Genomic DNA, 27275 nt, shown 5'->3' with positions numbered 1-27275 from the left:
TGACAATAGAAGAAATAATGCTGGAGAATAAAAATGAATAAGAGTTGAATAATCACACCTTCCTTTCACCCCATTCCATGTCGTTCAATTGCCAATGTAAATGTCAATGTCATCCTATTCTTTCATATTATTTCCTTTCACTTCATTTGGTTTCTATTGATTTAACTACTATTGATTGCAGTTCTATTCAATTCACTTCTATTCAACTATATCCTTCCTTTGTCCCATTTGCTGCAGTTCATCCATCAATCCATACACTTATGCATATATATAAAAACATCTAATTATAATCAAAATAATCACCAACATTCTTCCCATATCACTACCCCACTTCTTGCAGTTGCTAACTCCATTCTCTCTTTTTTTTTCTGCTCTTCAAACTTCTCAGTTCTGACTTCTTTCACTTCAGACTTCAGACTACATGCATCTCACGTCTCTCTTCTTCTCGTTACTCTCTTTTCGCGCTTCTTTGTCCCCTCTCTCACTACCCTCACTTCTCTCACATCTCACTTCTCACTCTGTTTCCTTGCTTCCGTGTTTCCTCCATTCACAGTGACAATCCAACGCCTGCACACACTCCCCTCATTCCAAACCCCCAAAAGTTCGAAGTCGGTCCGGATCTCGTTCTGTCAAAACCGAAACTCGCTCACATTAACATTATACGGCGGTTAATAAATCTCAATTAATCAGTAGTCCCTTATAGACAACACCCCGTTAAAAGCCCTTAGATCCGTTCCAATTGCTTCAAAAACATGTTGGGCACAACCAGAATACTTCTACTACCGCATGTGTTCAGAGTGGCGGCCAAAATTTCGCCGAATTCTCAACTTAAATCTGCTATCTTCTCCCGTACTCTAAGCAGTTGTCGATCCAACATCAATGGCATAAGAACCCCTATAAATCCCAGGGAAAGCGATAAGTTTTCGCTAAAAGTCGCTCTAGACCATATCGGACATCGTTCGGGAGTGCTTTTAACTACTCATATTCGAGCAAGAAGGTTTAACTCTTCGGCGACTCGTACACAATCAACTACCCAACAGATTTCCAATACTAATCACAGTAATGGCCAGGAAACACATGAGCTCGAGTCACAAACTTCTCCAAAAAAGGAACCCAAACCCCAATCACTCGGAAAAGAAATCATCAAGTTACTCAAACTCGCAAAGCCCGAGTATGGACTTCTAGCGTTTGCATTGTTCTGTCTTGTGGTGACGTCGGGTGTTTCCATGTCGTTGCCCTTGTTCATTGGTAAAATCATAGATACAGTAAAGCCAGCAGCGGTTCCAGAAGGTGAAGAGTTAACAGATGAAACCCGTATATTACCTACTGCAGAAGAGACGGGCTTAATTTTGGGCTTAGAACCATACCAATTCTACACCGCTCTTGGTGTCTTGTTCACAGTAGGAGCTGTTGCAAATTTTGGACGTGCTTATCTTTTGAGATCAGTGGGAGAGAAACTTGTAGCAAGGTTGAGATCCCGTCTTTTCCTGAAAATTTTGGCGCAGGACTCGTACTTCTTTGACATTGGCCCTACCAAGACTGGCATGAAGACAGGAGACTTAATCTCCAGAATCTCGAGCGATACTCAGATCATTGCAAAAACCCTAAGCGGAAATATAAGTGATGGTGCAAGATCAATAATCAGTGGATTCGTCGGATTATCTATGATGTGCTTTGTCTCATGGAAATTAACCCTCTGTATGAGTTTGATCTTCCCTCCTCTCATGGTAATGTCGTGGATCTATGGTCGGAGAATCAAGGCCTTGTCAAGATTAATCCAAGAGAATATTGGAGCTATGAGCAAGGTCACCGAAGAGAAGTTAAACGGGGTAAAGACTATTCAAGCTTTTTCTCAACAGCAACTAATGGTCCACGAATACAACCAAGAAATCAAAAATATATTCAATAGTTCTATACGGGAAGGCCGTCTTGCAGGTATTTACTATGGTTTCAATGGGTTTTTAGGAAATGTGACTCTTATTGGATTATTAGTAGTGGGAACGAAGTTAATCACAATGGGAGAGTTATCTATTGGTGACTTATCCAGTTTCATGATGTACGCGGTATATACGGGAAGTTCAGTTTTCGGCTTGGGCAACTTCTATACTGAGTTGATGAAAGGAATTGGTGCAGCAGAGAGAATCTTTGACTTAATAGAGTACAAGTCCCACATCCCCATTCATCTTGGCAAAAAGGTTGATAACCTCCATGGAGATATACAGTTTAAGGATGTCAAGTTTGTCTATCCTTCAAGAACAGAGTCTGTCATATTCAAGGGATTAAACTTGAAGATCGAAAGGGGTCAGAATGTGTGCATCGTAGGACCATCAGGTAGTGGAAAGTCTACCATTTCGCAGCTTTTACTTAGATTTTACGATCCAGCACGCGGAAGTGTGCTAGTCAATGGTCATGATATTCAAGACTTGAACTTAAACTTTTACAGGACCAAGTTAGGCTATGTCCAACAGGAACCTTTACTTTTCAGTGGTACTATCAGAGAGAATATCTTATTTGGTAAAGAAGATGCAACGGAGGAGGAGATAGAGGAGGCTTTGAGATTAAGCAACTCCGCATCCTTTGTTAACAATTTACCTGAGGGTATTAATACTAAGATAGGTTCGTCTACTAGCACTCAACTTAGTGGTGGGCAGAGGCAGAGACTTTCATTGGCCAGAACCTTGATTAGAAGACCTAAGATATTGATTCTTGATGAAGCAACCTCAGCCTTGGACTCCATAAGCGAGGAAATTGTATCTAAGAATCTTAATCACTTAAACAAACACGAAAATGTAACCATAATCTCCATAGCACACAGATTGTCTACAATCCGGAACGCCGATCGCATTATTGTTTTGAATCATGACGGAGATATAGTAGAGGACGGTAAGTTTGAAACTTTATACCGCAATCCAGATAGCGAATTTAACAGGTTGTTACAAACCAATAGTCTTGAGTAGATGACAGCTCCAACTAATTTCAAAAGTTTTTGACTACGGGAGCCCTGCTAGATGTGGACTTTAGCAGCCATTATGCATATGACATGTCGCGCCAGGAATCGTTTAGTCCGAACTTCGCATATGACGGGATCTATGTAATGCCGTCACAATTTTTCATTGTACATAATAGAACTTCGATGTTCACCTTCTATATATTGCCAGAGCAAGCTCGGTTGAGTTTTCAGTCCGGCTGGTATCTAGGCAGTCTCCAAAATATATCCTTGTAATTATATCATCATCAGGCGATGTGTAGTATTCCTTAAATGTTTTGCAATACGGACTGGTTCCGTTGGAATAGGTGCGATTTTACGACAAACCCTAATTCCACGTCGGTCGTTACTACTGCAATTATACCCGTGACAGCTTTGTGTTCGCAAGTGCAGATGGATCTTTTCAAAAATCACATGCACTGGCCAGAACAGTGGTTCCATTTCATGAGAGGCCTAGTACCCAAGTCATTGATGAATTGACAGTCATTGTGGGTATTATCTTGTTCCATGACCATGCAAAAGCACATGTTGTTTCTAGTGGCGATGGAACCAAAAGGAGTAAACGAGAGAAAGTAACACCGTCCTGAAGAAACTGCCTGATATATGGGTGTAGTGATTACATTACATTAGCGATAAGCGATTTCGAATAACGGCTGATCGAGGCAACACTACAATGAGGGACGACTTGACAGCACCCGTTGAGCCCTAATATACGCCCTTTTGCTAGGTCTTCTGACAACAAATGCACACGTATCGCCAATACTAGTGGTTCCCCTGATAATGTGTTCCTGCCTCTTTATATGCTGAGGCGGCTGCAAGTATTTTTTATTCCCGTCATGAGCAGCAAACATAGATACGTCTAGTCTTTTCTCGGTACAAGTAGCATTCACGTTTGCCATGAAATCGAACCATAGTATGGAGATAGCAGTCATAGAAGCTTAACCTGATCCCGAGAATGACCTCACTGGTGTGGAGAAATTCCGTGATCCATGGGTTTCAGCAATCCGTACCAAATCAACGTCGACTTACGGAACTAGTGGTTGCATATATGAATGCAATATAACAATATTATATATGTATGATTGAAGCATAATAATGTAATTATTTCTATATAACCAATATACTTCGTAGTTTTACAAGTGGTTTCTACAATGCCAAGGTCAAAGTTTCAGTGTTATTCACCGATACCAACCAATAGCTCAACTCAACTCAACTCAAGTCAACTCAACTCGACTCTTTGAATTGGCTGCACCTCACGTCCTCTTCGACTCCCCGCCACCACCACCACGTCCTTCAGGCTCTCTCGCTAATTTCATCAGTGGGAACTGCTAAAACCGTTAGACGCCCGAACACACTCTTCGCTGCGATTACAGCACTGTGCTCATTACCGTACTGTGTTTGTATATCTTTGCACCTTCATACTAATATTGTTATTCACATTATAATATTTTATTCTATTATTTTTCTTATTATTATTATTTATATATTCCGATATCATTAGGATTCTTGTAACTACCTCTTCATGGTCCCTTGGACAATCTCATATATAATAATAGTTAATTATTATCGTGTTGATTAATTATTTATTGGTTATCTAGGTTATTTTGTTCTTATTTTTGTTCTTTCTTCAATCAACTTGCTTCTTATTGCCGCCTTTGCCGCTTATTGAAAACTATCTTCACCACCATCTTCCCCAGTTTATAACTTCGAAGGCATACCCTAGCATTGACTTCTTCACCATTCCTTCCATAGTCGCCTCCAGACACCGGCCAAAAAATGACACTGTCGTCCGAATCGTCACCACGAGAAGCCCGTCGGTCTACAGAGCTGAACAGACAGGATTACTCTCTGGGACCATCGGTCCGAGATGGATCTTCTCTTATTAAGAAGTTCACCAAGGCGCTTATTCCACCTCTCCAAGGAACATTGGCCTATCTCCATTCAACACCGGTCTCAGAAGACGAGCTGTCTGACTATGAAGATAACAGTCACAACATCATAACCAAGAACCTTCGCCCCGAAATACCTCACCGGAGGGGGAGCAATGGGAGTCGGACTAGCCTTCATCGAAGTCGTGATGAAGTAAATAAATCAACAAAACATCTTAATCAACATGGCGATGGTGTACATGGCATTGCGCTCCCTGGTGATGCCCCACAGAGTGATGGCGATACAAAGGGCCATGTCTCTGGAATACCCCACAATAAGAGCAATCTCTTCATGACAACTAATTCTTCTCGCAATAGTGGAGAGGACGATGAAGAAGACTATGCCGACTTAGTTGGAGGGCTGAGGCCCGTTAGCTACTTCTTGAATATGGTTACAACAACATCCATATATTCTGGTATAGGGTCAATATCAAAGTTGCTAAAGACTTATGCGCTAGAAGACTCAAAACTGCGCAGACATAAAACTCACCATTTAAGACATAAACCAGGGAATAAAAAGCACAGTACTTTAGTGGGCTATGGCTTGGTGGATACCAGCGAAGAAGAGTCCAGTACTGATGAAGAAACAGAAGATGACGATGATGTAGAACATCGTCTACACGAACTGTTGGCAAAGTTACATGATTCCCCGCTGAAGGTATCAATACATTCATCCATTGTAGAAGAAAAGAAAGCAACTATTGGAAGTGTCATAAGTGGAACTTCAGTTAAATTAGAGGAGGAAACTGCCTCGGTTACCCCAGAATCTATTCAGCCAGAGCTACAAAGGCACACTCTCGAGCACCCAACCCCTACAAAGACTATACGTACTATGATGGAGACTGATACAGCATCGGCATCTTCCATTTCGGCAACTTCAACGGCAACAACTATTTCCTCAACAACCTCTTCCCCAATAATTCCAACTAAGGTAAGTCAAAAGACCCATCCAGCTTCAGCTGAAACAAACCAATCCACATTATCCACTATTCATTCTCTGAGTACGATATCTCCAAAGAAAACCTACTTGACAAATATAATCGATTCTACTACAATGTCTAATAGTCCATCATATGGTGAGTCGGATACAGATAGGGGTGATGTTTCCACGATAGCCTCCTTTAAATCAGCACAAGGCGAGGAGACTACGGAGGTCCAGCCTCAATTGACTTCTATTAAGGAATCGTCCAAAGTGTCACTACCAGAAACTTATCTGAGTGATACTAAGAAATCGAAAGTGCCAGAACTTAATCCTGAAACAATAATCACTAATCAAGAACGTCCCGGTTTAGAACGTAACGCCAGTACAATTTCTTCCGATTTGGTACAGAAAAATACCTTAGGCTCGGCTACTACTCTTGTGACTAAACGTACCACATTCCAACAGTCGATTCTTGACAACTTGGACCCCAGCTTGATCAAAAAAGGTCTACTCGTGAAACTTAAAGGAGAGCAGGGAGGTCATCATGATGCAGAGAAATTGCGGTTAAGCATAGCTGATAAGTTGCAAAAAGTCTTCGATTTAAGCGATGATGACTACTTCTATGGTAATTACAGTAGTTGGTTAATCAAGGATGTCTTATTACAAGGTCATTTATACTTGACCAGAGAATGCATACTCTTCTTTGCCTTCTTGCCCAAACGTTACTCTGTTCACCTGAATTCGGAAGATAATTTTGATGATTCTAATAACATCATTCAATCTGGTACGTTGGGAATGAAAACTGCTAAGTACGGCGACTCTCTATTCACAACAGTTTTGACACATAGATACTGGGCAATTTTGAGACCTGAAACATTAAGTATTTATAGCTCTTCGACTGATCTTTACTTCCCTCATTCCGTGATAGACTTGAAATCTTGTATACGAGCTGAAATAGTTGATAAGGACAAGTCGGAGATTGTGAAGAGCTCGCCTCCTAAAACAGGGTCTTTCTCTGGTACTGGCGCTAATACTCCCAGATACCACCGCGATTCAAATGAAATGAGTGATGAGGAGATGGAGTACTCCAATGTCTTGGCTCAAGAAGCTACGGCAGTGACTGAAGATAATGCAGAAGGCATATCTGGAGGTGTATGGGTGCGTGTATTATCTAAGAAGAAAACTTATAAGTTTTATTGTGACAGTCTCTTCTCGGCGAGACAATGGTGTAACAACATAACAAAATTGATTTTCCAGTTGAACAATACAAACGAAGGTGATGAAGTCTTGATCAAAATTCCGATCGAAAACGTCGTTGATTTCGGCAAGAATAGTATATTCGATATGCAAGGCGTCGATATAAGGGGAATGGAGGACGAGATACCTCTTTGCTTATCTATTCTGTACTTCAGCGGAGATGATAATGAAGAGAAGATTGTTTCAACAGGTAAAATGAAAAGAAAGCTCATGGGATTTGATGTCGGAAGAAAGAAGACCCAAGACGGAAAAACTCCAACGATCCACGATTTTGCAATAGAGCTGATTTACTTCTTGTTTTTCAGAGATGGATTTGATTGCTTGGAAAAAATCAAACAAATAGTTCAAGACCATAAGAAATATAGCGATGATCATACAGATCTTTCTAAAAGGAAATCTAAGTCTGACAAGTTTCTAGACAAGGCAAAAAAGATATACAGAAAGGATGGAGAGATGAAACAGACGAAGAGCTTTTCCACCTTATCCTCTTCTGACTATTCAAATACCATTGTCAGTCAAATTGCCTCGATAAATAATGTATCTGTGCCATTCTCAGAATCATCTACTACGAGCCCCCCACGATCAATTTCACCCACTTTAACAAGCATCTCCGGAGGAATTGCAATGAAACGTCTAGGAAGAAGTTTATCTAGTCCTGCAAAAATATTTTCAAGTAAGAAGTCATTAGCTGAACTGCCAACCCTGTGTACTAGGTCAATATCGGATTTCACTGAGCTAGACTCGCCAGGTTCAGAGCTTTCTCTCTCTCCTTCACAACAACTCAGTTTTCCAAAGCCGCTCACCATCGCAGGACTCAAGAACATGCAGATGTCGTTTGAAACATCACATAGAGAGGTAGACTTGGAGGCGTCGAGATACAAACAAGGCGATGTAACTAATAGCAGGAGGACATCCATATCAAGTCCTCTGGCTACCAATTCTATAGCCGAAACAGGAACTGCAAAATCCATTTCGATCCCAGGTCCCTGGAGTTTAAGAGATCCCTCGGAATACAATGGCGACGGCAAACAAACAAAGCTTAATGCAATTGGCAAGAGTATCAAAGCATTGTCAAATGTCAGTAATAAATGGTCTGCATTCCCTGCGCATTTTGTTGAAAGTGGTCCTGATGATCCTTACTATGTAAAAGACAAGACCATCAGAGAATCTACTGAACGCCATTATCAAGAGCATTTCTCTTTGAATCTGGAAAAGAAACTTATAGGTACTTACTACGCACATTTACAGCGTTCGATACCAGTTTATGGTAAGGTATATCTCGGAGATACCATTCTTTGTTTCAGAAGTTTGTTGCCAGGAGTTTCAACTAAAATGATATTGCCATTAACTGAAATTGAAACATGCTATAGGGAAAAAGGGTTGAAATTGACCTATTCAGGATTAGTTATTGTGGTGCATGGTCAAGACGAATTATTCTTAGAATTTAGCTCACAGAAGGCAAGAGATGATTGCGAAAGCATGCTATTGTGTGAATTGGAAAAGCTCCATGGAAACGAAACGTGGGCGCCAAGTCCTCATCAATGGGGTCCAAACTATGAATTGGAGTTATCAAAGACTAGATTAATGAATGGATTCGACAATACAACAGTTCCTTCTTGGAGCGAGCTGGATTTGAAGATTGCTAATATGAAGATTGCCCATGCCAGAATCAAAATGTTTGAAGATAAGTTAAATGCTGCTGCTGGTTTAGACATTCCTATTATCTTGGAGGACTCGCCAATATTTAAGACTGAAGTTAGACCTTCAACCTCCTATAACTTCACATTATTAACCATTGGATCAAGAGGAGACGTACAACCCTATATAGCCTTGGGTAAAGGGCTAATGAAAGAGGGCCATAATGTGACAATTGCTACTCACGCAGAATTTGAAGATTGGATTGTGAAACATGGCATGAAATTCAAAGTTATATCAGGAAACCCTGCTGAGTTAATGTCTTTAATGGTAACTCATGGCAGTATGTCAGTAGCCTTTTTAAAAGAAGCCTCATCTAAGTTTAGAGGATGGATAACTGAGTTATTAACCTCAAGTTGGGAGGCTTGCCAAGGTACTGACATCTTAATTGAAAGCCCCTCTTCGATGGGTGGAGTTCATATTGCAGAAGCTTTGGGAATTCCTTATTTACGGGCCTTCACCATGCCTTGGACGAGAACCAGAGCTTACCCACATGCTTTTATTGTGCCCGAACTGGGTAAAGGTGGATCTTACAACTACTTGACCCATGTTATGTTTGAGACTGTCTTCTGGAAGGGAATCTCGGGACAAATAAACAAATGGAGGGTGAAGGAGTTAGGTTTGCCACGTACAAACTTATTCCGGATGCAACAAACAAAAATACCTTTCATGTATAATGTGTCACCAACTATATTCCCTCCAGCTGTAGATTTTCCTGATTGGGTAAAGGTTACTGGATATTGGTTTCTAGATGAGGGAGCTGCTGAAGATTACGATCCACCAGAGGAATTATTAGAATTCATTGAGGAAGCAACACTTGAAGGCAAAAAGATTGTCTACATTGGGTTTGGCTCCATTGTTGTCAAGGATGCCAGGAGTTTGACCACAGCTATTGTCAATGCTGTTTTAGATGCAGATGTCAGATGTATTTTAAATAAGGGGTGGTCGGACAGATTGACCAAGGATAAGACACAACCAGAAATTGAATTGCCTCCAGAAATTTATAACTCAGGGGCCATTCCACATGATTGGTTATTCCCTAAGATCGATGCGGCTGTACACCATGGTGGATCAGGAACCACTGGAGCAACGTTGAGAGCTGGTTTGCCAACAATCATTAAGCCTTTTTTCGGAGATCAATTTTTCTATGCCAATAGAGTTGAGGAGATTGGAGCAGGTATTGGCTTGAAGAAACTTAATGCGAAGTCTTTAAGCAAAGCCCTTATTACTGTTATCAGCGATTTAAAAATCATTGAGAAGTCGAAGAAGATCAGTGAAAAGATTAGACGGGAGAATGGTGTTCTGACAGCAATTGAAACAATTTATTCTGAATTGGAGTATGCCAGGAACTTGATTGCCGCTAAACAACAGCACAATGAAAACTACAGACTCCATCATCAACCATTGTCTGGTATGCAAACACCAGCCTCGCATGACAGTGACTCTGAGGAGTACACAGATGATGAAGATGAAGATGAGTTTGATGAAGACGACTCTGATGAAGATGGTTCTGGCGAAGATACGGATGATGATAATGACTCTGAAGATGATACTGATAGTGAACGCATAGCACCGGAACCTGCGAAGACAGAAGAAAAAGAAGAAGAAGATAGTGAAGAAGACATGGATCTTGCCTCCCCAGCGCAAGGATTGTGATAAGGGTTCCGTTTCTGGCTATTGCCGCCAGATAAATAATGTATAGGATGTATAGATGTTAATGAATTAATTATTAATTATGAATTATAAATGTCAAGAACTTTTATGATCTATATACCATTACCTGGATACCTGTATTGCATTCCAGGTCGTTGTAAACAGGCTTCTATTTAATCTCAGAAGGAGACTTGCAGTACATTCCGCAACACCTTTATCCTTATCTCTGGTATAGTTACAGATCACTGTGTTGACTACTCCTTTCTACATTCCCTTGGTGTCATCCACAATTAGTAATTACCACATCCTTCCCCAACAAACGTCATGTCTCATCTCCTGGTTACTGTTATTAAATCACCAGACTCTTCCATCATCCCTCATTTACATCTTGGTGATATCACATGATTTGCAGCCAGGTTTGCTGCAAAACGTCACCCCTGCAGGCGCCTGCCTTGAAACGTGGTCCCGTGACTTGTGGTGATCTTGACTCATAGGATTTCCATGGAACCGTCTTTTAGCTAAAAGACGGTTGAAAGCCAATTGTTTGTGAATATTTTTGTCTCTTGTTCATCTAGCACCGCTTGCGAAGCACTATTCACTTGCAGAAACCCTTGTTTGTAACCACAAAAACGCCTCTTGGCCCCACCTCATCGTTCAGCATCGACTTGCCTATTCCAGCCACTAATTATTACCAGAGGATCCACAGTTCTTCAAATTAACCACCGGTCGCTAATCCCACCCTAAACACTCGGCCACTGAAATCTTACTATACCAGATTCGTATTTTGAGTCAGTACAATATAGTACTATCACCCGCCGAAAAATTTTTGTAGTAGCTACAACTTAGACCTCCTACACACTGAGGAGTGGAATTTTTCAAGTATTTATATCATTTAGTCATTTGGCGTTAAGATCCATGTTCACCACCAGCAAACACTTGGTATTGTATTAACACTTGGTGGCAAGATAACATCGCAACACGATTGGAAGCTATTATCCCCGAATTTCCCGACTAAATAGTACATTACTCGCACCACAGCATCCCATCCGAACCATATTTCAATATAATTATTAGTGCACCATGACTGCTACTACCAATCCCGTCTACAGAGATATTACGGAAGAACAGAAATCAACTAACCCCTATGCTAGACTTGTACCGGGCCAAACTATTGTAGAGATCCCAGCTTATGTCTTAGAGTGTGGTGAGACTTTGTCTAACTTCCCAGTTGCCTATAAAACATGGGGTAGATTGAATGACGACCAAGACAATGTGATTTTGATCAACCACGCCTTAACAGGGTCTTCGGATGTCCAAGACTGGTGGGGACCATTATTAGGGAACGGTAAAACGTTCGACCCATCCAGATTTTTCATCATCTGTATCAACTTTCTCGGCTCACCTTACGGCTCGGCTTCCCCTGTCTCGGTTGACAAATCTACAGGCAAACCATATGGACCTTCTTTCCCATTGGTGACGGTAAAGGACGATATTGGTATCCACAAGTTAATCTTGGACTCTTTGGACGTCAAAGGTATCGCCTGTGTGATCGGAGGGTCCATGGGTGGTATGCTTGCACTAGAGTATTCGGCCACATACAATAAGACTCCATATGTGAGAACTGTGATTGCATTGGCAACTTCTGCCAGAGCTTCGGCCTGGTGTATATCTTGGAATGAAACTCAGAGGCAATGTATTTTCAGTGATCCATTCTACGATGACGGTTACTACTTTGAAAATGAGAATGGAATTAAGCCTGACTCGGGATTAAGTGCTGCTAGAATGGCAGCTTTGTTAACTTACAGATCCAGAAACTCGTTTGAAACAAGATTCGGAAGAAAGTTGCCAAATCAAATTGCTGCGGTGCCCCGTTCTGAGAAAGATTTAAAAAGAGTTGAAGAAGAACAAGGTATCAGATTTCCAAAAACAAAGGACGAGGAAAACTGGTTATTGCATAATGATGGATCTAGATCCTCTTTGTCAAGAAACTCGTCCCTCAGTGAGTCGAATAGCCTCAATAGCAACAACAGTGCTACAAAGCCTCAAACATATTTCACAGCCCAGTCGTACTTGAGATATCAAGGTAACAAATTCATAACACGTTTCGACGCCAACTGTTACATCTCTATTACTAGAAAGTTGGATACCCATGATATCACAAGAGGCAGAATTGAAGTGAATGACCACTCGGAAGATCCATTGCCAGCCTTTTTGCAGAATTTGCAGCAACCTCATTTGATTATAGGTATCCAATCGGACGGTTTGTTCACTTATGGTGAACAACAGCTTTTAGGAGAAAACATTCCAAATTCTCAATTGAAGAAGCTTGACTCTCCAGAAGGTCATGATGCATTTTTGTTGGAATTCGAATTGATTAACAACTATTGCTTGAAATTCTTGCAAGAGAAGTTACCAGAGTATTATGATGACAAGTCCGGAAAGTATGAAATTTTTGAGGACTGGGCGAAGTTCGTTGATAGTACAGACAATGGAGGTAACTCCGTATTTGGAGAGGCAGAGAAGAATATTACCAATTGGTAGATTTTGGAAACGATCAATTCCAGAATATTTTCGCTATAAAAAGGTAATTCAGCAGCTTTGTGCTGGTCAGTATCGGAAAATAGGAGTAAATAGTTAACTAACTTATAATATATGAAATTAATAAATGACATCCATATAATACCAGTAGAGGTGGGGGGGGAACGGAAATTGGCTGCAAAAGGCAAAAAATGTGTTGGCCACTTGTTTCTATAAAAAAAGTTCCTTCGTAGGAGCATTGGCTCTGGTACTTGAGTACTTTGCTTCTCATCTAATACATAACACCACTTCTCTTTTATTTCTCTCAACGAACTCTAATTAATGCAAATTTGAGCATATTGCTCCAAAATTCTCATCTTTTACTTAATTGTTGCTCCTTTCAGGCCAATTAAAGAGATAAAGAAGAAACATTTAGTTAAACAAATAGCCCCTAGGCACCCTTTTGGCATCATCTATAAAGAGTTACTTATTGTTACTTAATATTTACACCACCATGTATTCTTAAACGAACCCACTTTCTGGGGGTATACGGCCAAAAATTCAGAAAATCCTACATATAACCAAAATTTTCGCAGTGTCGTCATATTAAGCAAATAAAATTCTCTTTCAGGAATTGGGTACTCTGGCCGAGTTGGTCTAAGGCGCCAGGGTAAGGTCCTGGTCTCTTCGGAGGCGCGAGTTCGAATCTCGCGGGTATCATTATAACACACCAGCAATTCCTACCAACACCTATTTTCCTTTCTTTTTTTGCATCTTGTTTTATGATATTCCTAAGGCAGCGAATAGATGGGAAATTGCCATCTCTTGGACGGTAATTGCGAGTTCACAATTGCAGTGTGTCTCAATTCATCTTCGTCGTCGAAAGTTTGAACAAATACAAACATCTTCAAAAAAAAAATCATTCAGTAATGGCAGATTTACCTATCCTTTACTACTAAGCTACAAAACCTGTTTCCGATAGAATATTAGTAATTGTAAAAATAAGAATAAATACAGAAATATGGGCTGGAAGTGTTCAACACGGTTCTAATCAAGTTATAATATGTCTATTACTATCTTCGAAGTAACAGATTATATTCTTATCTTCATATTACTTGATAGTTAAATTATTAGTCTTTTCTAAAAAGAAGGATGATCTAACACTAATATCAGTAATTTGAATCATCATCTTCTTCTCCTCCTTTTCTAAGATCAATGTGACCTTCACATGATAGTACAGCATTTACTCTCTGAGGACTTAGCTGCTTCAGCATTAGATTGTTTGGCTCTGGTATTAGCGGCAGCAGCCTTTTCTTTGACGGCAGCTGGTTCGCCTTGCTTGGAAGCAGCCGCATTAACATTGATATTAAGGTTGGAGTTACCAAGACCGCTTGCCACAGCTCCGCTATCAGAGTTGCCCGGTTGAGTCGAAGGGTCTGTCTGTTGCTTTTGTATTTCCTTTTGTTGCTTCTTCTCGGCACTAATAGCAGCCTCTTTTCTCATAATCTGTCTAACCACGTCGATGAAAGCTTCATCGACGTTGGTCTTATACATTGCACTGGTCTCGTAGAATGGAACTAAGCCCCAATCTTGTGACACTTTAACACCAACATCTATACTCAATACACGATCTTCTTCCAAGTCACATTTGTTACCAACAAGAACCATAGGCACATTCTCGGTATCCTTAATACGAAGAACTTGTTCTCTGAGCGCCAACAATTCCTTCAACGAGTTTTCATCAGTGACTGAGTACACCAACAAGAAACCCTTACCACTCTTGATGTACAATTCTCTCATGGCTGTGAATTGAGCCACACCAGCTGTATCGAGGATTTCCAAATCACACGCTCTACCATCGATTTCTATCTGTTTACGGTAAGAGTCTTCGATTGTGGGGTCGTAACTCTCGACGTAGACACCTTGGACGAACTGGACTGTTATGGAGGATTTACCTACACCACCAGCTCCTAAAACGACAACTTTGTAGTCTGCAAATGTTAGTATCAATTGAACAAAAGGCTCAATCACTCGAGCTTCCCATGGAGACGCCTTTGAGTGGAATCACTGTAATACATACCTCTCATTGGATATTAATAATTTTGTTGAAGATGCCTGAATGCACTAAAGGGCTGATTTCGAAGCCTATTGGATATATGAAGCCACCGCTTGAAGAAATGGATAAGCTATTTACTGGAAGTTTATGGACCCAGAAAAAGCTCGGTTAACGAAAGTGAAGGGTGGACGTTTAATTAACTGGATCTTAGATGAACTGTTTGCAGCGTTAGATGGATGCGGTTAATCGTAAGTGTTTATGTTCTACACCGCTCGACGTTTCGTGGGCAAATATAACTGACAATATTAGCAATATCACAACTGTATAGGTGACAATAATATAACACTATGACACTATAACTAGGAATTACGCTAAAGAATACAAATACCAATAAATGTTTATTAAAAACGACCTCTCACTGACAACACAAATCAAACACACGAATTCTTACAGCCAAAAAAATGTAAAAGGCCAAATGCGAAAATGCGAACCGCCCAAAAGAAGTCAGCGTCTGTCGTGTAATTGTAAGAAATTTGTGGTGTTTTGAAATCGGCCGTAGCGTGTGGTGAGGGAGACGTGAGGGACGTGAGATGAGATTTGGGAGGGATGATTTAGGAGATTTGAGTGCGATTTGAGTGCGATGAGTGCGATTTCAGTGAGATTTCAGTGAGATTTGAGGGACAGTTGAGCCTTAGAGATACGGTATTTTGTAAGCTGCTGCTGTGGTTATTATTTTGTGAGGATGTCACTGTGCTCTGAGAGGACGGGGAATTTTTTTTCAGGTGGTATATTATTATTAGTTTGCAGTGACAATTTTACGTGTCGCACAGCGAGAGGCAGTCAGAGTGAAGAAACCAGGTACGTTCACTTCGAATGAGGCAGGAAGCGGTGTTGTGGTTGCAGAAAAGGGAATTGGGACAGAGCTAAGCTAAATAAGTGCCATTTTTGACCGAATTAGGACAGTTCAGAGGTAACTCTACAGAAATCTGGTAGTGATGGTACAAGAAAAGCAGTCCTGTTGGTGGGTACTGGTGATGGGTGTCTGGTCTCTCGCTATTGTGGTCTCTCGCTAGAGTCGCGCTAGAGGCGTCGCTAGAAAAACCCACTACCATGAGAAACACAGTCAGCCTCGCTAAAATTCGCTGGAACGCCGCTAGGCCCTCTTCAACCATTTAAGGTTTCTATGACTTTTAACCTTTCAAACACCGTTGTTATTTAACAACACATACATGAATAGAGAACCCTCATTCTTGGCTGTTCAGCAAAAAGCAAGACAGCTGGAGTTAGAAATTTAATCTTTAGGGTTCCCATTGTTAATGTTGTCGCACGATAAAACCTACAGGGGTAAGGTTGGGGGTGGGGGGAATGCTGTCAAAAGCAAAGCAATAGAATAGTATGAATTATCAAGGAGTAGAGGAAGCAGTAGACTCATCAGGTAGTAGCCGCTCAATAGTATAACATTATAATAACATCATAGAATCACGGCATTAACCAATTCATATCTGCACGTCTCACCCAACTCCCACCAGAGACTAAAAGCAAACTCTCCCAGTCTCACGCACCACGGCACATCACATTCAACATAAGTGCTCAGGGTTCACTTAGCCTACGGCTTACATGCATATCTACGCGTGTAATATTCCAACATGGGGTTCTACTCCATAAGTTAAGGATCCGCGGACGAGCTCTTCTAACAATACACGTTTCTTGCCATGCATCTAGATCCGTGCCACAAACACAGTCCTATCCTAAACTCAATTTCCTATATCAGCATAGACCAATTGAGAAAAAAAGCTGCGAAAAAGACGCGTTAGGCTGGAGGCAGTTGATGCGATAGGAAGAGGTAGTAGAGATAGGGAGAGGTAGTAGGGATGGCAGAGGTAGTAGACAAGGGATCATATTGTAATTACAATAGTTCATGAAGTCGTTGTATCTTGTAGAGCTTGAAAAAGAGGGTGGTAAAAAAACGTTCCCCTGGCTATGGGCTCCCAGAGTTGGGCACGTTATTCCATTACTTCTGGCATGGGTTGATGCAAAAGAAGGGGCATTATTGTAGTGTTCTTCGAATTCCGTACCCACGCCTTTTATACCTAGCTTCCAGTGATTTCGCCATTTCATGTATGCATGAATTGGACTACTCCTACAATACTTGGATATGAGCTAACTCGTACAATAATTGGATATGTACTTACATGGATATGAACTTACTTGCATTATGTTACTTTTTCTTTTAACTGCATGTTGCATTTTGTCGCTATTGCCCGTGATGATGTTCGTTGGAGAGAAAACTCTAAGCAGAATGGTAACCATCACATAATAGTATCACCACATCTCTAAGTTGATTCAAAGTTGGCTAGCATCCTCTTTTAAGCATCAGAATCACTTCATATTCTGTAACTTATTCGTAAGTTCGGTCTACGGGTCCAGGAGGTCGCCAAAGACGACTGAACACCCCCCAAAAATTAAGCCACAATGGACTACGGGAGGGAGAAGCTTGGCAATTTCCTTCTTAAGAATTGTAGCATAATTCCTAAACCGTCATTACAGGCCTCGACCACTCTTAGGACTAATGTCGTATATATACTAAGTAAACTAAGTAATACCATAGATGTATAATTCCTCCAGAGCGGCGAAAGATGAATATTAAAACCGCATGAGTATAGAAGGATGAGGACCGTGACGTGATAAAGAACTGAAGGTGGGAAGTAAATAAATATAGAATGCAAAATTGTTGGTACTCGAACGTTGAAAGTCCAATACCTTCTGACATATGTATAAGTTATGCATTGGAATAGAATCGAAGGCAAGACTCTAGCGGTTTATTGAAATCATGGATAAGTTGGAGTAAAGAAATTGTCTCTATCAGTAGTTAATTACTCTTAAACCAAGCGTATACTAAGCCAATCCCTTCTCTTTGTGTATCTTGTGGGTCATCATCTCATACCACTGATCAATAGACCCCTTGGAATGCATAGCCACAATGATAAGTGTCATATTGTCGAACCCTATACCTGTGTAATTGTTGGCCATAAGAAGGCAGTCATGCAATACAAATTCCACAATTTTGTTTAACTTCCAGCCCAAGGCAAGCTTATCTCTAATCAACTTTATCAACTGACTATTCTTATAACAATCCCATATTCCATCACATGCTAAAACTATGAATTCTGGTACTCCGCTAGCTTCCACCAAGTCATATACGAGTAAATCTGGTTCGACTGTCACCTGGAACAACTCCGGAGGCAAATGTACTAAACTGTTCTTGAAATGCTTTTCGTTTTGATTGATGTATTTGTTTCTAGATGAGTCAATAAACGGCAATTTAAACTTAAAGTCGCCGAATGCCCTCGACAAGGCCAATATCTCATTGATTCTATTGTTGAGTATGTAACCATTGCTATTTTCCACTCTTATCCTTTCATTCATGATAATCGGTTTATGATCAAATGACAATGTCTTGGCTACACCATCGATCGACAAAATGCACCTTGAATCTCCCGTATTTGCAACGACTATGTACTTATCCTTCACTACAGTAGCTACGATTCCCGTCGATCCACAATTGACCAAGTTGGCCATTCTCAGGAGATCGTGGTCCACCTTGAAAAAGGCATCTTTTATGATTTTCATGTAGTCTTTCAAGGGCAAGCTGGCCTTATTTTGATAAGAATTTAAATGCTTGAAGATGTATTTCACCAAGTGATCTGCCAAGTAGTCTGAACAAGTCTTACCTCCATGGCCGTCAAACACCCCGAACACTGCCAACGATTCATCCTCGTTGATTCTAACGTCGTGTGCATCTTCCATGGTCATACGGTAACCCTGCATTGTTCCGATGACGTAAGACAAGGTCTCATGGCTATGATTCTCGATTTCCTTATCCTCAATGGGATGTGATAATAACTGGCCCATTGAAGCAGTTGGTAGAAGTTCCCACTACCGGCTTTATGAGATGATGGAATTATTGTACGATCCAGACTACAGTACGGTGAGCACTACAGAGCGTAAACAGACGGCAATTTTTTTGATGGTAAAGGGCTCGCAGTGGTGTCGTTGTGTTCAACACGTCGTCCTCTGTCGATGCAACTACTATAAACTCCGAAAATGTCTTGTTCTTGAGCCAATGAACGACGTAACAGCTTCAAAGGATAAGAAGGCTTCACGAGACAGTATACAGAAATTAAAATGGTGTTGGGTAATAAACGGTTTGTCGCAGAATAGGAGAGGGAAAGTCCTTGAAGTGACGTATAATGTCGTGGAGTTGGCATATCTAACCAAGTCATTTTATTTAATTGGCTCAGATAATCGTTCATGTATAGACATAAAACAGTAAAATATAACATTAGATCATTCATGAATATCCGTTTTTAATTTAGAAATTTCTTCAATATTACCTTAAGTAGTTAGTGCTTATTCTAATAGTTAAGTGTGAAGAGTGTGAAGAGGGTAATGTGATAGTAGTGTGAGAATAGTGATTTGTGCAAGTGAAAGGGCGGAAAAAGACGACATCTGAGGAGGGAGAGGCGGCTCTAATGGGAACCAGTAGGAACCAGGGGGAACCAGTGGGTTGTAGTATTTTGTTCTTTGTCCATGCTTGTGAGAAGTACCAATGGAAATGCATAGAATTTATATATCTTTGTAAGGTCAATACATGGAATTCACAATTGGCCAATTTTTCACCAATTGGCATGCAAATTGTTGTAGACAGTTAGTAAAGTAGTTAGTGACTAAAGTGGCATCATATTACAATTCGCCGTCCTGGCTGTGCAAAAATGTCCTACAGAGCGGAAGGAGGTGGCCCCAAGGGCCAGAATATCCCTCTCCCAGGTTGCATGGGAGCTACGGAAGAAGCTCTCGTAATTGTACTGAAGAACTAACAAGGCGCAGACTACGGAGACGGGCTACAGGCTTTAACGGGTTACAGGCTTTTCTACGGACTTACCAGTGGAGATCGGAGATGCGAGCTATGGATAAACAGGCGGCTGTCGTATTGGAGTATTCAACCATAAGTAGAGGGGTAAGGTACATCATTACTCTCAAATATGGTAATTCCAGAGCTGGTAATAATGGAGGCACACGACATCATGGCTCTGGTGAATTTATAGAGGAAACAAGTTACTGATAATATTGGTGTAGCGAATGTTGTTATTGATAATGGCGCACAAGAAGAAGAAGAAGAAGAAGAAGAAGAAGAAGAAGAAGGTACGCAATTGATATTATTTGCATGTTTTAGAGAAGAGTCTTGGCGTTCAATTAAACTTTACTATTTTCGTTGTCAAGAAGTCTTTACTTGAGAAAGACCAATATGGTACATACGACAGAATACTTTTGATTTTGGCTCATATGATAGTGACATTAATAGTGACATTGGCCGTTTATTCTATTATATCTCCAAGTTGAAAAGCCCCGATGAATGTATAGCTCCACTATGCCTCTATTATGAATATTCTTTTACTTTACCACATAATTTATTCAATGTTTTGACAAAATCAATGCCACTTAAACAACCAAAGGAAAGGATAGGAGAGAAAAAGAGACTACATAGGAATATATATCAAAAAGAAGGGAGGTTAGGACCAGAAAAAGAAGAATTCATAACATAGATTATATTCAATTCTGTCAATTTCTCGTCCTGAGTTATCTGGAGAAATTTTTGCAACTATTCATTTCAACACAAATCTGGTAACTAGATGCTAAATTGAATATTCCTCAAATAATCCGTACCACCCTTTATTCCAAAACCTTAACTATTTCCCCACTTTCAATAGTCGCACATCAATTAGCCACCACTCCCCACTATATCACACCTTCCATACCTAAATTGTCTTATCAAACGATGTCGCATCACATGTCGCATAACCCCTTACAGATATAGGCCCATTTAGACGTAGAGAACATGGTGGTTTCATCGCTTAAAAGGTTAAACAGTGATTAATTAATTTTATAGTTTACAGTGGTACGTTCACCATGATGTTACCAATGATCTCCAAAGAATCTCGCTTCGGTGACGCTAATTACAAAGCCCCCAAATCGTTCCCAATTGGGCCTTTCACCAAGTACGAGAACAACCCCATACTTCGCCCCAACCCTGACAACGATTTCGAGTCTGCCTATTTGTACAATGCAACAGCAATTGTAGTTGACGATAAAGTTTATTTACTCTACAGAGCCCAAAATGAGGCGAAATTGTCCTCGGTGGGACTCGCCTGGTCGGAAGACGGAGTTAATTTCACTAGATATTCTATTCCAATTCTCACGGCTACAGAGCCATGGGAACAAGGTGGAGGCATTGAAGATCCTAGAATTGTTAGAGACCCAGTCTCTAAGCTCTTCATAGTCACCTATACTGCTTATGATTTGCACCACGCCCGTTTATGCGTGGCAACCTCAGAGGACTTGTTCCATTGGAAAAAGTATCCTTCCTTTATTCCTGAAGACTGGCACGATATTGCTTATAATGGCAATGGAGACCCACACGTCAGGAAACAATGGCTGAAATCTGGAGCTATTTTCACCGAAAAGGCCCCAGATGGTAAGTACTACATGATTTGGGGAGATAGCTCTTTATATTTGGCCGAGTCAGACGATTTGGTCAATTGGTCCGTTTTGGATAAAGATTTCACTAAGGCCACTTTTGCCGACCGCAAGTTAAAATTCGAGTCCAGACTTATTGAGCTGGGTCCAGCACCAATCAAGTTGGACAACGGTAAGAACCAATGGATCTTTGTGTACAATGCATCCACTACCGGACTGGAGGACTTACCACCGAACTCCTATACAATCAGTGAAATGCTTATTGATTATGATAACATCAAGGCTGGCCCAATTGCTAGATTAGAAACGCCTATTCTCAAGCCAGAGCTGGACAATGAAAAAGAAGGTCAAGTTAACAAAGTTGTCTTCTGTGAGGGAATGGTTCAGTTCAAGGGAAAATGGTTCCTTTACTTTGGACAAGCAGACTCGGAGTTGGGAGTTGCATTTGCTCCAGTAGAGTAGATAAAGGGAGGAGAAAAGTCTTGGAAGTACAAAGAATTGCAAAAACCTTAGTATAATTCATAAATATGGTCTGTTCGTAAGTGCTTATATACCTATATGTTTTTGTTTGGAATTTAATATATATATAAAGAAGTATAAAAAGCAGTTGTGATGTCTAATATTAGTCGTCATATATGTATTTGAAGTTATTTGGAATAAATGGATATACCTTATCGTCTATTTTTTGATTACCATATGAATAAAATTCTGAACCCGATCCATGCTACCTACCTCTCGTTTATAGTTTTGTCAACTCCCTAGTGTCAATCCATTTACAGATTTGTGTTATTTATGCCTTATTCTTACCTTTCAACAACTTCTTTCTCTCCGAAATCTCTTTAATCATTAAAGCCAATATCTCGTCGATATTGTCATCCAAATTGTCTAGAGCTACAAAACCACATTTCCAATGCTTTGCCACGGCCAGTCCATTTTCAATCAATTTTGGTGAAGACAATTGGTTCTTTGAGTGAGTACAGATTATCCAAATTGGTGGAGGACAATCAGGGTCCGCTGGATCCATTGAATTCTCCAATAAGAAACTTTTTCCGTTTCTGATTTCATTTCTTCTGTTCTCAACATCTAATATACTCTCTTCTTTCCAGAAGCTCTTTAGAGCATTCTTGAACGAGAAGATATCATGTTCCTTACCTTGTTCCCATCTCTTTTTAAATGTGTTATACTCTCTCCATGCTTCATCCAACGCTCCTTTCATCGTAGCCAAAAGGCTGAAGGTCTCATCCCCTGGTAAGGGGTCAAAAGCAGGCAAAATAGAATTCTTTCTTGTCGAATCAGCTGGAACTTCAGCAATTTCGTCATATGAAGGTGGATTGTAAGATGGCACGGCGCTGTATACAAAGAAGTAGCCATCTATGTAGCCGTTTAGTTCACTGGCACCACTGGCAACCAATAAAGGGTTGGTTGAAACGGGTTTTCTTGGTTCATTTGCAAGGTTTCGGAGGATGTCTTTGTCTAACTTGACATAGATAGAGGCTTCCAAAAAGGGCACTACCTGAGCCGGGTTAAAGCCAGAAGTGTCAATTAGCTCTACTAGGATTGGGCTAATGTGTGGTGGTATGTATGCCTTGTTTGTGCTTTTAGCAATGTTATTAATGGTACTCCCTGTTTCAGACACTTCATTCTTGTAATTGTAGGCGACATAGTACTGGTTTTTGGAACTGATTACTACATCATTGGTATGGCTTGCTTCGATGGCCTTCTTCTTAGGAAGTCTAGAATAAGACTGATACAAGACTGGACTGAGAAGTATATGTGATTGTTTAGACAAATAACCCAAGGTGCTCTCTAGCTCTTTTTCATCTAGTATCAATCTAGATATTTCGGTAGTAGCATTGTAGTGGAAAAGAATTGGATTCACTTGATGAGTTGGATAATAGGTATCTCTAAAGTTTCCCAAGGTAAGCTTCGAGATTGTCGATGTCTTCCCTGTTTTTGCTCCTCCAAGAAATGCTATCCGTATAGGATTTGAATCGTTGATGGGTTCCTTCAAGTCCTGAAGACTCGTAGAAGCCGACTTCTTCAACGAAAAAGAGGACATTTTGGCTGGAAAGTAAAGTCCGACACCTTTATTCGCTTCTTAATTAACACAATAAGCAGCTCAATCGCAATATTAAACAACGAGAATAAACTTACACCAGCAAACCTATGGAATAAATAACCGTTGAAACCATTGAAAAGCCAGAGATTCATGAACCCTTAAAAAATGGTAGCGAGGATGACATCGGCGTGCCGGAAGCGAAAAAGTGCGACAGATATTTCCTAAAGCGTACAATGAAAGTTGACAGAGAAGACCTGTCAAGTGGGAAGGAAAGAGACGATGGTAGTAAGAAGAGGGAGAGGGAAGTGGGAGCAAGTTGTACAAATTCATGTTTAGAGGGTATAAAAATGAATTAAAAACACATGCTCCCTGAGATATTGCAATTTTCCTTCTTTTTGATTTTAAAAAAGCCGAATTGGCGTGAGATACTTATGTCTTTCAATAGCTTTGTCTCTTAACTATGTGCGCTCAACTACACAGTTCTTAACTATGGGAATTAGATTTCGCATCCTAAAAAGCGAGATGAATTCTTCGAACCGGAGTGCCGAGCTTGCTAAATATTGTGAGTTGAAATTTTTCACTCAATTCCAACTAGCAGCCATTCTTCTTTCCATAGACGCCCCATTGCGCCACTACCCTAGCCCCAATATCCAATACTCGTTCAAGACTTCTACATTACTTACATGTGTAACAATAATCTCACATCACATACTATAAAATTTGTAGTACTGTAACGTGAACTGTACCAAAATAATAAAAATAACAGCGGCATGGATGTTACATCCAACCTTTGCACCTCCTCTAACCGAACCCCTCTAACTACCACTCACACCACCTCTACAACCAAAACTCATGAACCTTTCCAACCAGCACTACTTAAATTTTACTCTTTCTATATGATTCTTCTTTACCAGGAATCACTATTAGTCAGCTGTATTTGTCCAATGGAGAATGTCATCAGCTTTCGACAAGACTACAGATAAGTCTTATCTGAAGCAGCGTTCTTTTTCCTCCAAAAATGACCGAATAGTACTGACAGTGGCGTCCTCTGATAACAAAGACAAGAAGAACAGAAAGGATAGAATGGATAAGAACTACAATAATAACAAAGAAAATGATAGAAAGTATGGACAAGACAGGGAATACCATGATTATTTGACTCGATTGGCCAGTCTGGTTATCGAAGTGGAAGCTGAAAGCGACTTAAGAAGAAACCAGATTAATGATACGCTCAAATTAGCCGAACTGCTTTATGACGAGAATCGTGATTTAGACAACATACGACATTCCTACAAGGAGTTTACATTTCTAACAGATGAAGATGAACCGCCATCGGCTCATGCAATAACTTCTTTGTCTTTACAGCTCAATAGGCTCAGGATAATGAACCTAGCGATGAAGAATGAAGGTATCCAAAGGTCCAATCAACTCAACAAGGAAAGAATATCCAAACTTCTGGAAGAAATAGCACAGACAAAAGACAAGGTAGCACGTAGTCAAGATGCTCTAGAAGAAAAGAAGAAGTCAATGGAGCAATCTTACGAAAAGGCATCAGCAAAAGTAGATGTCAACGCCAGAGCTTATCCTACCAAATTGCACGAAATAGAAAGACAGCTTGTCAGAATGCATAGACAACGCTTCATAGAGTTAAAGGAGATGACTTTTTCCAGAGGACCTAAGAATGAGTTATATTTTCATCACCAGCCGATCTTACGTCTTGAGTTGTTTAGAGGCCAAAAGTTCAGTACTCATATCAGCCACTTCCTCGAAAATTTAATCATACTACAGAGAAACTTGGCAACCTTGTTTGGATTGGAGCTTCCATATTTAACTGAACTCACAAAGATGCTTCCTGGGGAGGAGTTTTTCAACGCGGTAAAGCAGAAAGTCAATGACATCATGGAAGTACCGGAAGAAGACGACAAGGAGAGTGAGGAAGAAATAGAATATGAGAAAAGGAACTCGACCGATGATAATCTGCAAAGCCATGATGATAATGGCAATGCAGCAAGAGTTATTAAACTTGGAGAAGAATTGAAGTTGCCACTATCTTCCAAGACCATCAATTCGCAAAGAAGGGCCCTGCTAATGAAATCCCCCGAGCCAATAACAGAAATACCTGTGATCAAGGAAAGGTCTCTCTCGCCAACTAAATCAGCATCACCAAGCATGGGAGCAGGTAACAAGAAGAATTTGATTATCATTCCGCATATAATTCTCAACAAGCCATTCTCCAGTTTGACTATCTACGAATTCCAAAAATTTGTCCTTGTGGTAGCTAAGATTGTAGCGAATTTCCAACACTTCTTGATGATAGTGATGCATGATGAAACGCAAGATATTGATACCATATGCAATTTTAAATCCATCTTAGAAAAGGTGGTTCGTGTGGAAGAGCTATTTGATTCCTCGCTTGTGCACTATGATAAGATCTTACGTCCTGATATGCATTCTGATCCCAATTTCACGGACTTTGACAAGTCTATGTACTCGTTGGAAAGTGCTTTGCTCAAGAAGAAGCAGGAACCTGTAGAGGAGACTGAACTCAAAACACTCTGGGGTGCAATTTACAGCAAAATTGACAAGGGTAAAGTGGCTAAGAATAAGGGGACGAATCGCCGGCAGATTATGACTGACAAGAAGATGAAAAATATTCTAGGCCACCCGAAGATGGATGACTGGGATCTTGTAAGTCAGATGCTTCAGTGAGGGGTTACGAAGATGATTGAGGATGACATTACTGAGAGTTGAACGAGTCTGATGAGAATGTGATATGGGTGTCCAGGATGAAAGGAGTGAGAAGATTATATAATTCATTCTGCATACTTATTGCTATTAATTGCGGAAACATGAAGGAGGTACAGTTGGAGCAAGACAGTCGCTGGTCGATTAGGGTTAATGATATTTATTACGACATTACGATTTCTATAGAAATAATATAAATAATATAGATTTGAAAGGGGTAGTGAATAATACTGCTTCTGTAGATGAAAGAATTGAATTCGGCTTGTTAGATATAAATCAATGGGCACGACGGTATACATCACTTTTATCACGATGATCACATTCCCATTTTTGCTATCCTTCAAGTTCTTTTCAATTACTAGGGTTATTACCCATTTGCACCCATCTAGAATCTACACCCTGTATATAAACACAATTCAAGGAAAATGCGAAACTGGTAGCGCCGAGAAATTAATTAAGCATTTGATTACGATGTGATGACGGAAGAGGATGTCGAAATGTCTGCTCTGATAAGGGGATTGAGGTTATGGGGAGTTTGTCTAAGTAGAGTTTAAAGTACTCAATTGCGTCAATTAATTCAATTGACCCTTTGTAAGGACTTTGAAAATAATAATGAAAGTCATTCAAATGAATTTGAAATGAAGTTTCGGTATCTCTCTCTTCTATCGCTTTATTAGTGGATTTATCGTGCATACTAATTAATTTTGACAGTACTCATGGAATTCTACGAGCTCTCTTTATGTAGTAACTCGGTCCATAGTGAGCCAGCCTAGAAGGTATGAAGTATTCCATTGTAATGATGTATGTGGTGGTACCATTAGGCATTCTGGTGATAAATTGTTACAAGGTGAGTATCTTCATGGTAGCAGCAGAATTGTGTAATTGAATAATTGTATATTCTACGTATAGAACATCTACAATGT

At 40.3% G+C, this 27275-nt stretch overlaps 9 protein-coding genes and 1 non-coding gene across 10 annotated transcripts; 7 read left to right on the top strand and 3 right to left on the bottom strand. All coding sequences in view use genetic code 12, as the record gives it.

Annotated features, from left to right (window-relative positions):
- Positions 1-1226: 1226 nt before the first annotated feature.
- Positions 1227-2957, top strand: MDL1 (ATP-binding cassette permease; the record flags this gene model as incomplete). The annotated part of the gene is made up of 1 exon (XM_064921589.1): positions 1227-2957. One exon carries the CDS (start codon positions 1227-1229, stop codon positions 2955-2957), a length of 1731 nt encoding a protein of 576 aa, XP_064774556.1.
- A 3011-nt stretch (positions 2958-5968) lies between these two features.
- On the top strand, positions 5969-10444 carry UGT51C1 (Ugt51c1p; the record flags this gene model as incomplete). Its single annotated transcript, XM_064921606.1, has 4 exons — positions 5969-7239; positions 7297-7503; positions 7666-8015; positions 8094-10444. 4 exons carry the CDS (start codon positions 5969-5971, stop codon positions 10442-10444), a joined length of 4179 nt encoding a protein of 1392 aa, XP_064774555.1.
- Positions 10445-11521: 1077 nt separating this feature from the next.
- MET2 (homoserine O-acetyltransferase) lies at positions 11522-12982 on the top strand (the record flags this gene model as incomplete). The annotated part of the gene is made up of 1 exon (XM_064920850.1): positions 11522-12982. The coding sequence occupies one exon, from the start codon at positions 11522-11524 to the stop codon at positions 12980-12982; it is 1461 nt and encodes a 486-aa protein (XP_064774554.1).
- Positions 12983-13595: 613 nt separating this feature from the next.
- RJT20DRAFT_t83 lies at positions 13596-13678 on the top strand. The gene has a single exon. It is a non-coding gene; the product is annotated as a tRNA-Leu (tRNA).
- Positions 13679-13889: 211 nt separating this feature from the next.
- Positions 13890-15491, bottom strand: RSR1 (Ras family GTPase). Its single transcript, XM_064920190.1, has 2 exons — positions 15039-15491; positions 13890-14949 (listed from the first exon to the last, which is right to left on the bottom strand). Exons 1-2 carry the CDS (start codon positions 15043-15045, stop codon positions 14183-14185), a joined length of 774 nt encoding a protein of 257 aa, XP_064774553.1. The 5' UTR covers positions 15046-15491; the 3' UTR covers positions 13890-14182.
- A 2418-nt stretch (positions 15492-17909) lies between these two features.
- On the bottom strand, positions 17910-18926 carry PTC4 (type 2C protein phosphatase; the record flags this gene model as incomplete). The annotated part of the gene is made up of 1 exon (XM_064921616.1): positions 17910-18926. The coding sequence occupies one exon, from the start codon at positions 18924-18926 to the stop codon at positions 17910-17912; it is 1017 nt and encodes a 338-aa protein (XP_064774552.1).
- An 860-nt stretch (positions 18927-19786) lies between these two features.
- On the top strand, positions 19787-20414 carry RJT20DRAFT_135224 (uncharacterized protein; the record flags this gene model as incomplete). Its single annotated transcript, XM_064918385.1, has 4 exons — positions 19787-19870; positions 19960-20031; positions 20120-20216; positions 20248-20414. 4 exons carry the CDS (start codon positions 19787-19789, stop codon positions 20412-20414), a joined length of 420 nt encoding a protein of 139 aa, XP_064774551.1.
- Positions 20415-20558: 144 nt separating this feature from the next.
- RJT20DRAFT_44954 (uncharacterized protein) lies at positions 20559-22174 on the top strand. Its single transcript, XM_064920189.1, has one exon. It carries the CDS (start codon positions 20982-20984, stop codon positions 22008-22010), a length of 1029 nt encoding a protein of 342 aa, XP_064774550.1. The 5' UTR covers positions 20559-20981; the 3' UTR covers positions 22011-22174.
- On the bottom strand, positions 22062-23751 carry RJT20DRAFT_128380 (uncharacterized protein). The gene has a single exon (XM_064917267.1). It carries the CDS (start codon positions 23605-23607, stop codon positions 22339-22341), a length of 1269 nt encoding a protein of 422 aa, XP_064774549.1. The 5' UTR covers positions 23608-23751; the 3' UTR covers positions 22062-22338.
- Positions 23752-24508: 757 nt separating this feature from the next.
- RJT20DRAFT_128379 (uncharacterized protein) lies at positions 24509-26570 on the top strand. Its single transcript, XM_064917266.1, has one exon. The coding sequence runs from the start codon at positions 24559-24561 to the stop codon at positions 26314-26316; it is 1758 nt and encodes a 585-aa protein (XP_064774548.1). The 5' UTR covers positions 24509-24558; the 3' UTR covers positions 26317-26570.
- The last annotated feature ends 705 nt before the right edge of the window (positions 26571-27275 follow it).

This window comes from Scheffersomyces xylosifermentans (genome assembly GCF_036884685.1).
Source record: "Scheffersomyces xylosifermentans strain CBS 12540 chromosome Unknown RJT20scaffold_4, whole genome shotgun sequence".
Taxonomy (NCBI): Eukaryota; Fungi; Ascomycota; class Pichiomycetes; order Serinales; family Debaryomycetaceae; genus Scheffersomyces; species Scheffersomyces xylosifermentans.
The sequence above is the reverse complement of the archived record's forward strand: the minus strand, read 5'-3'. Positions and strand labels throughout refer to the sequence as shown.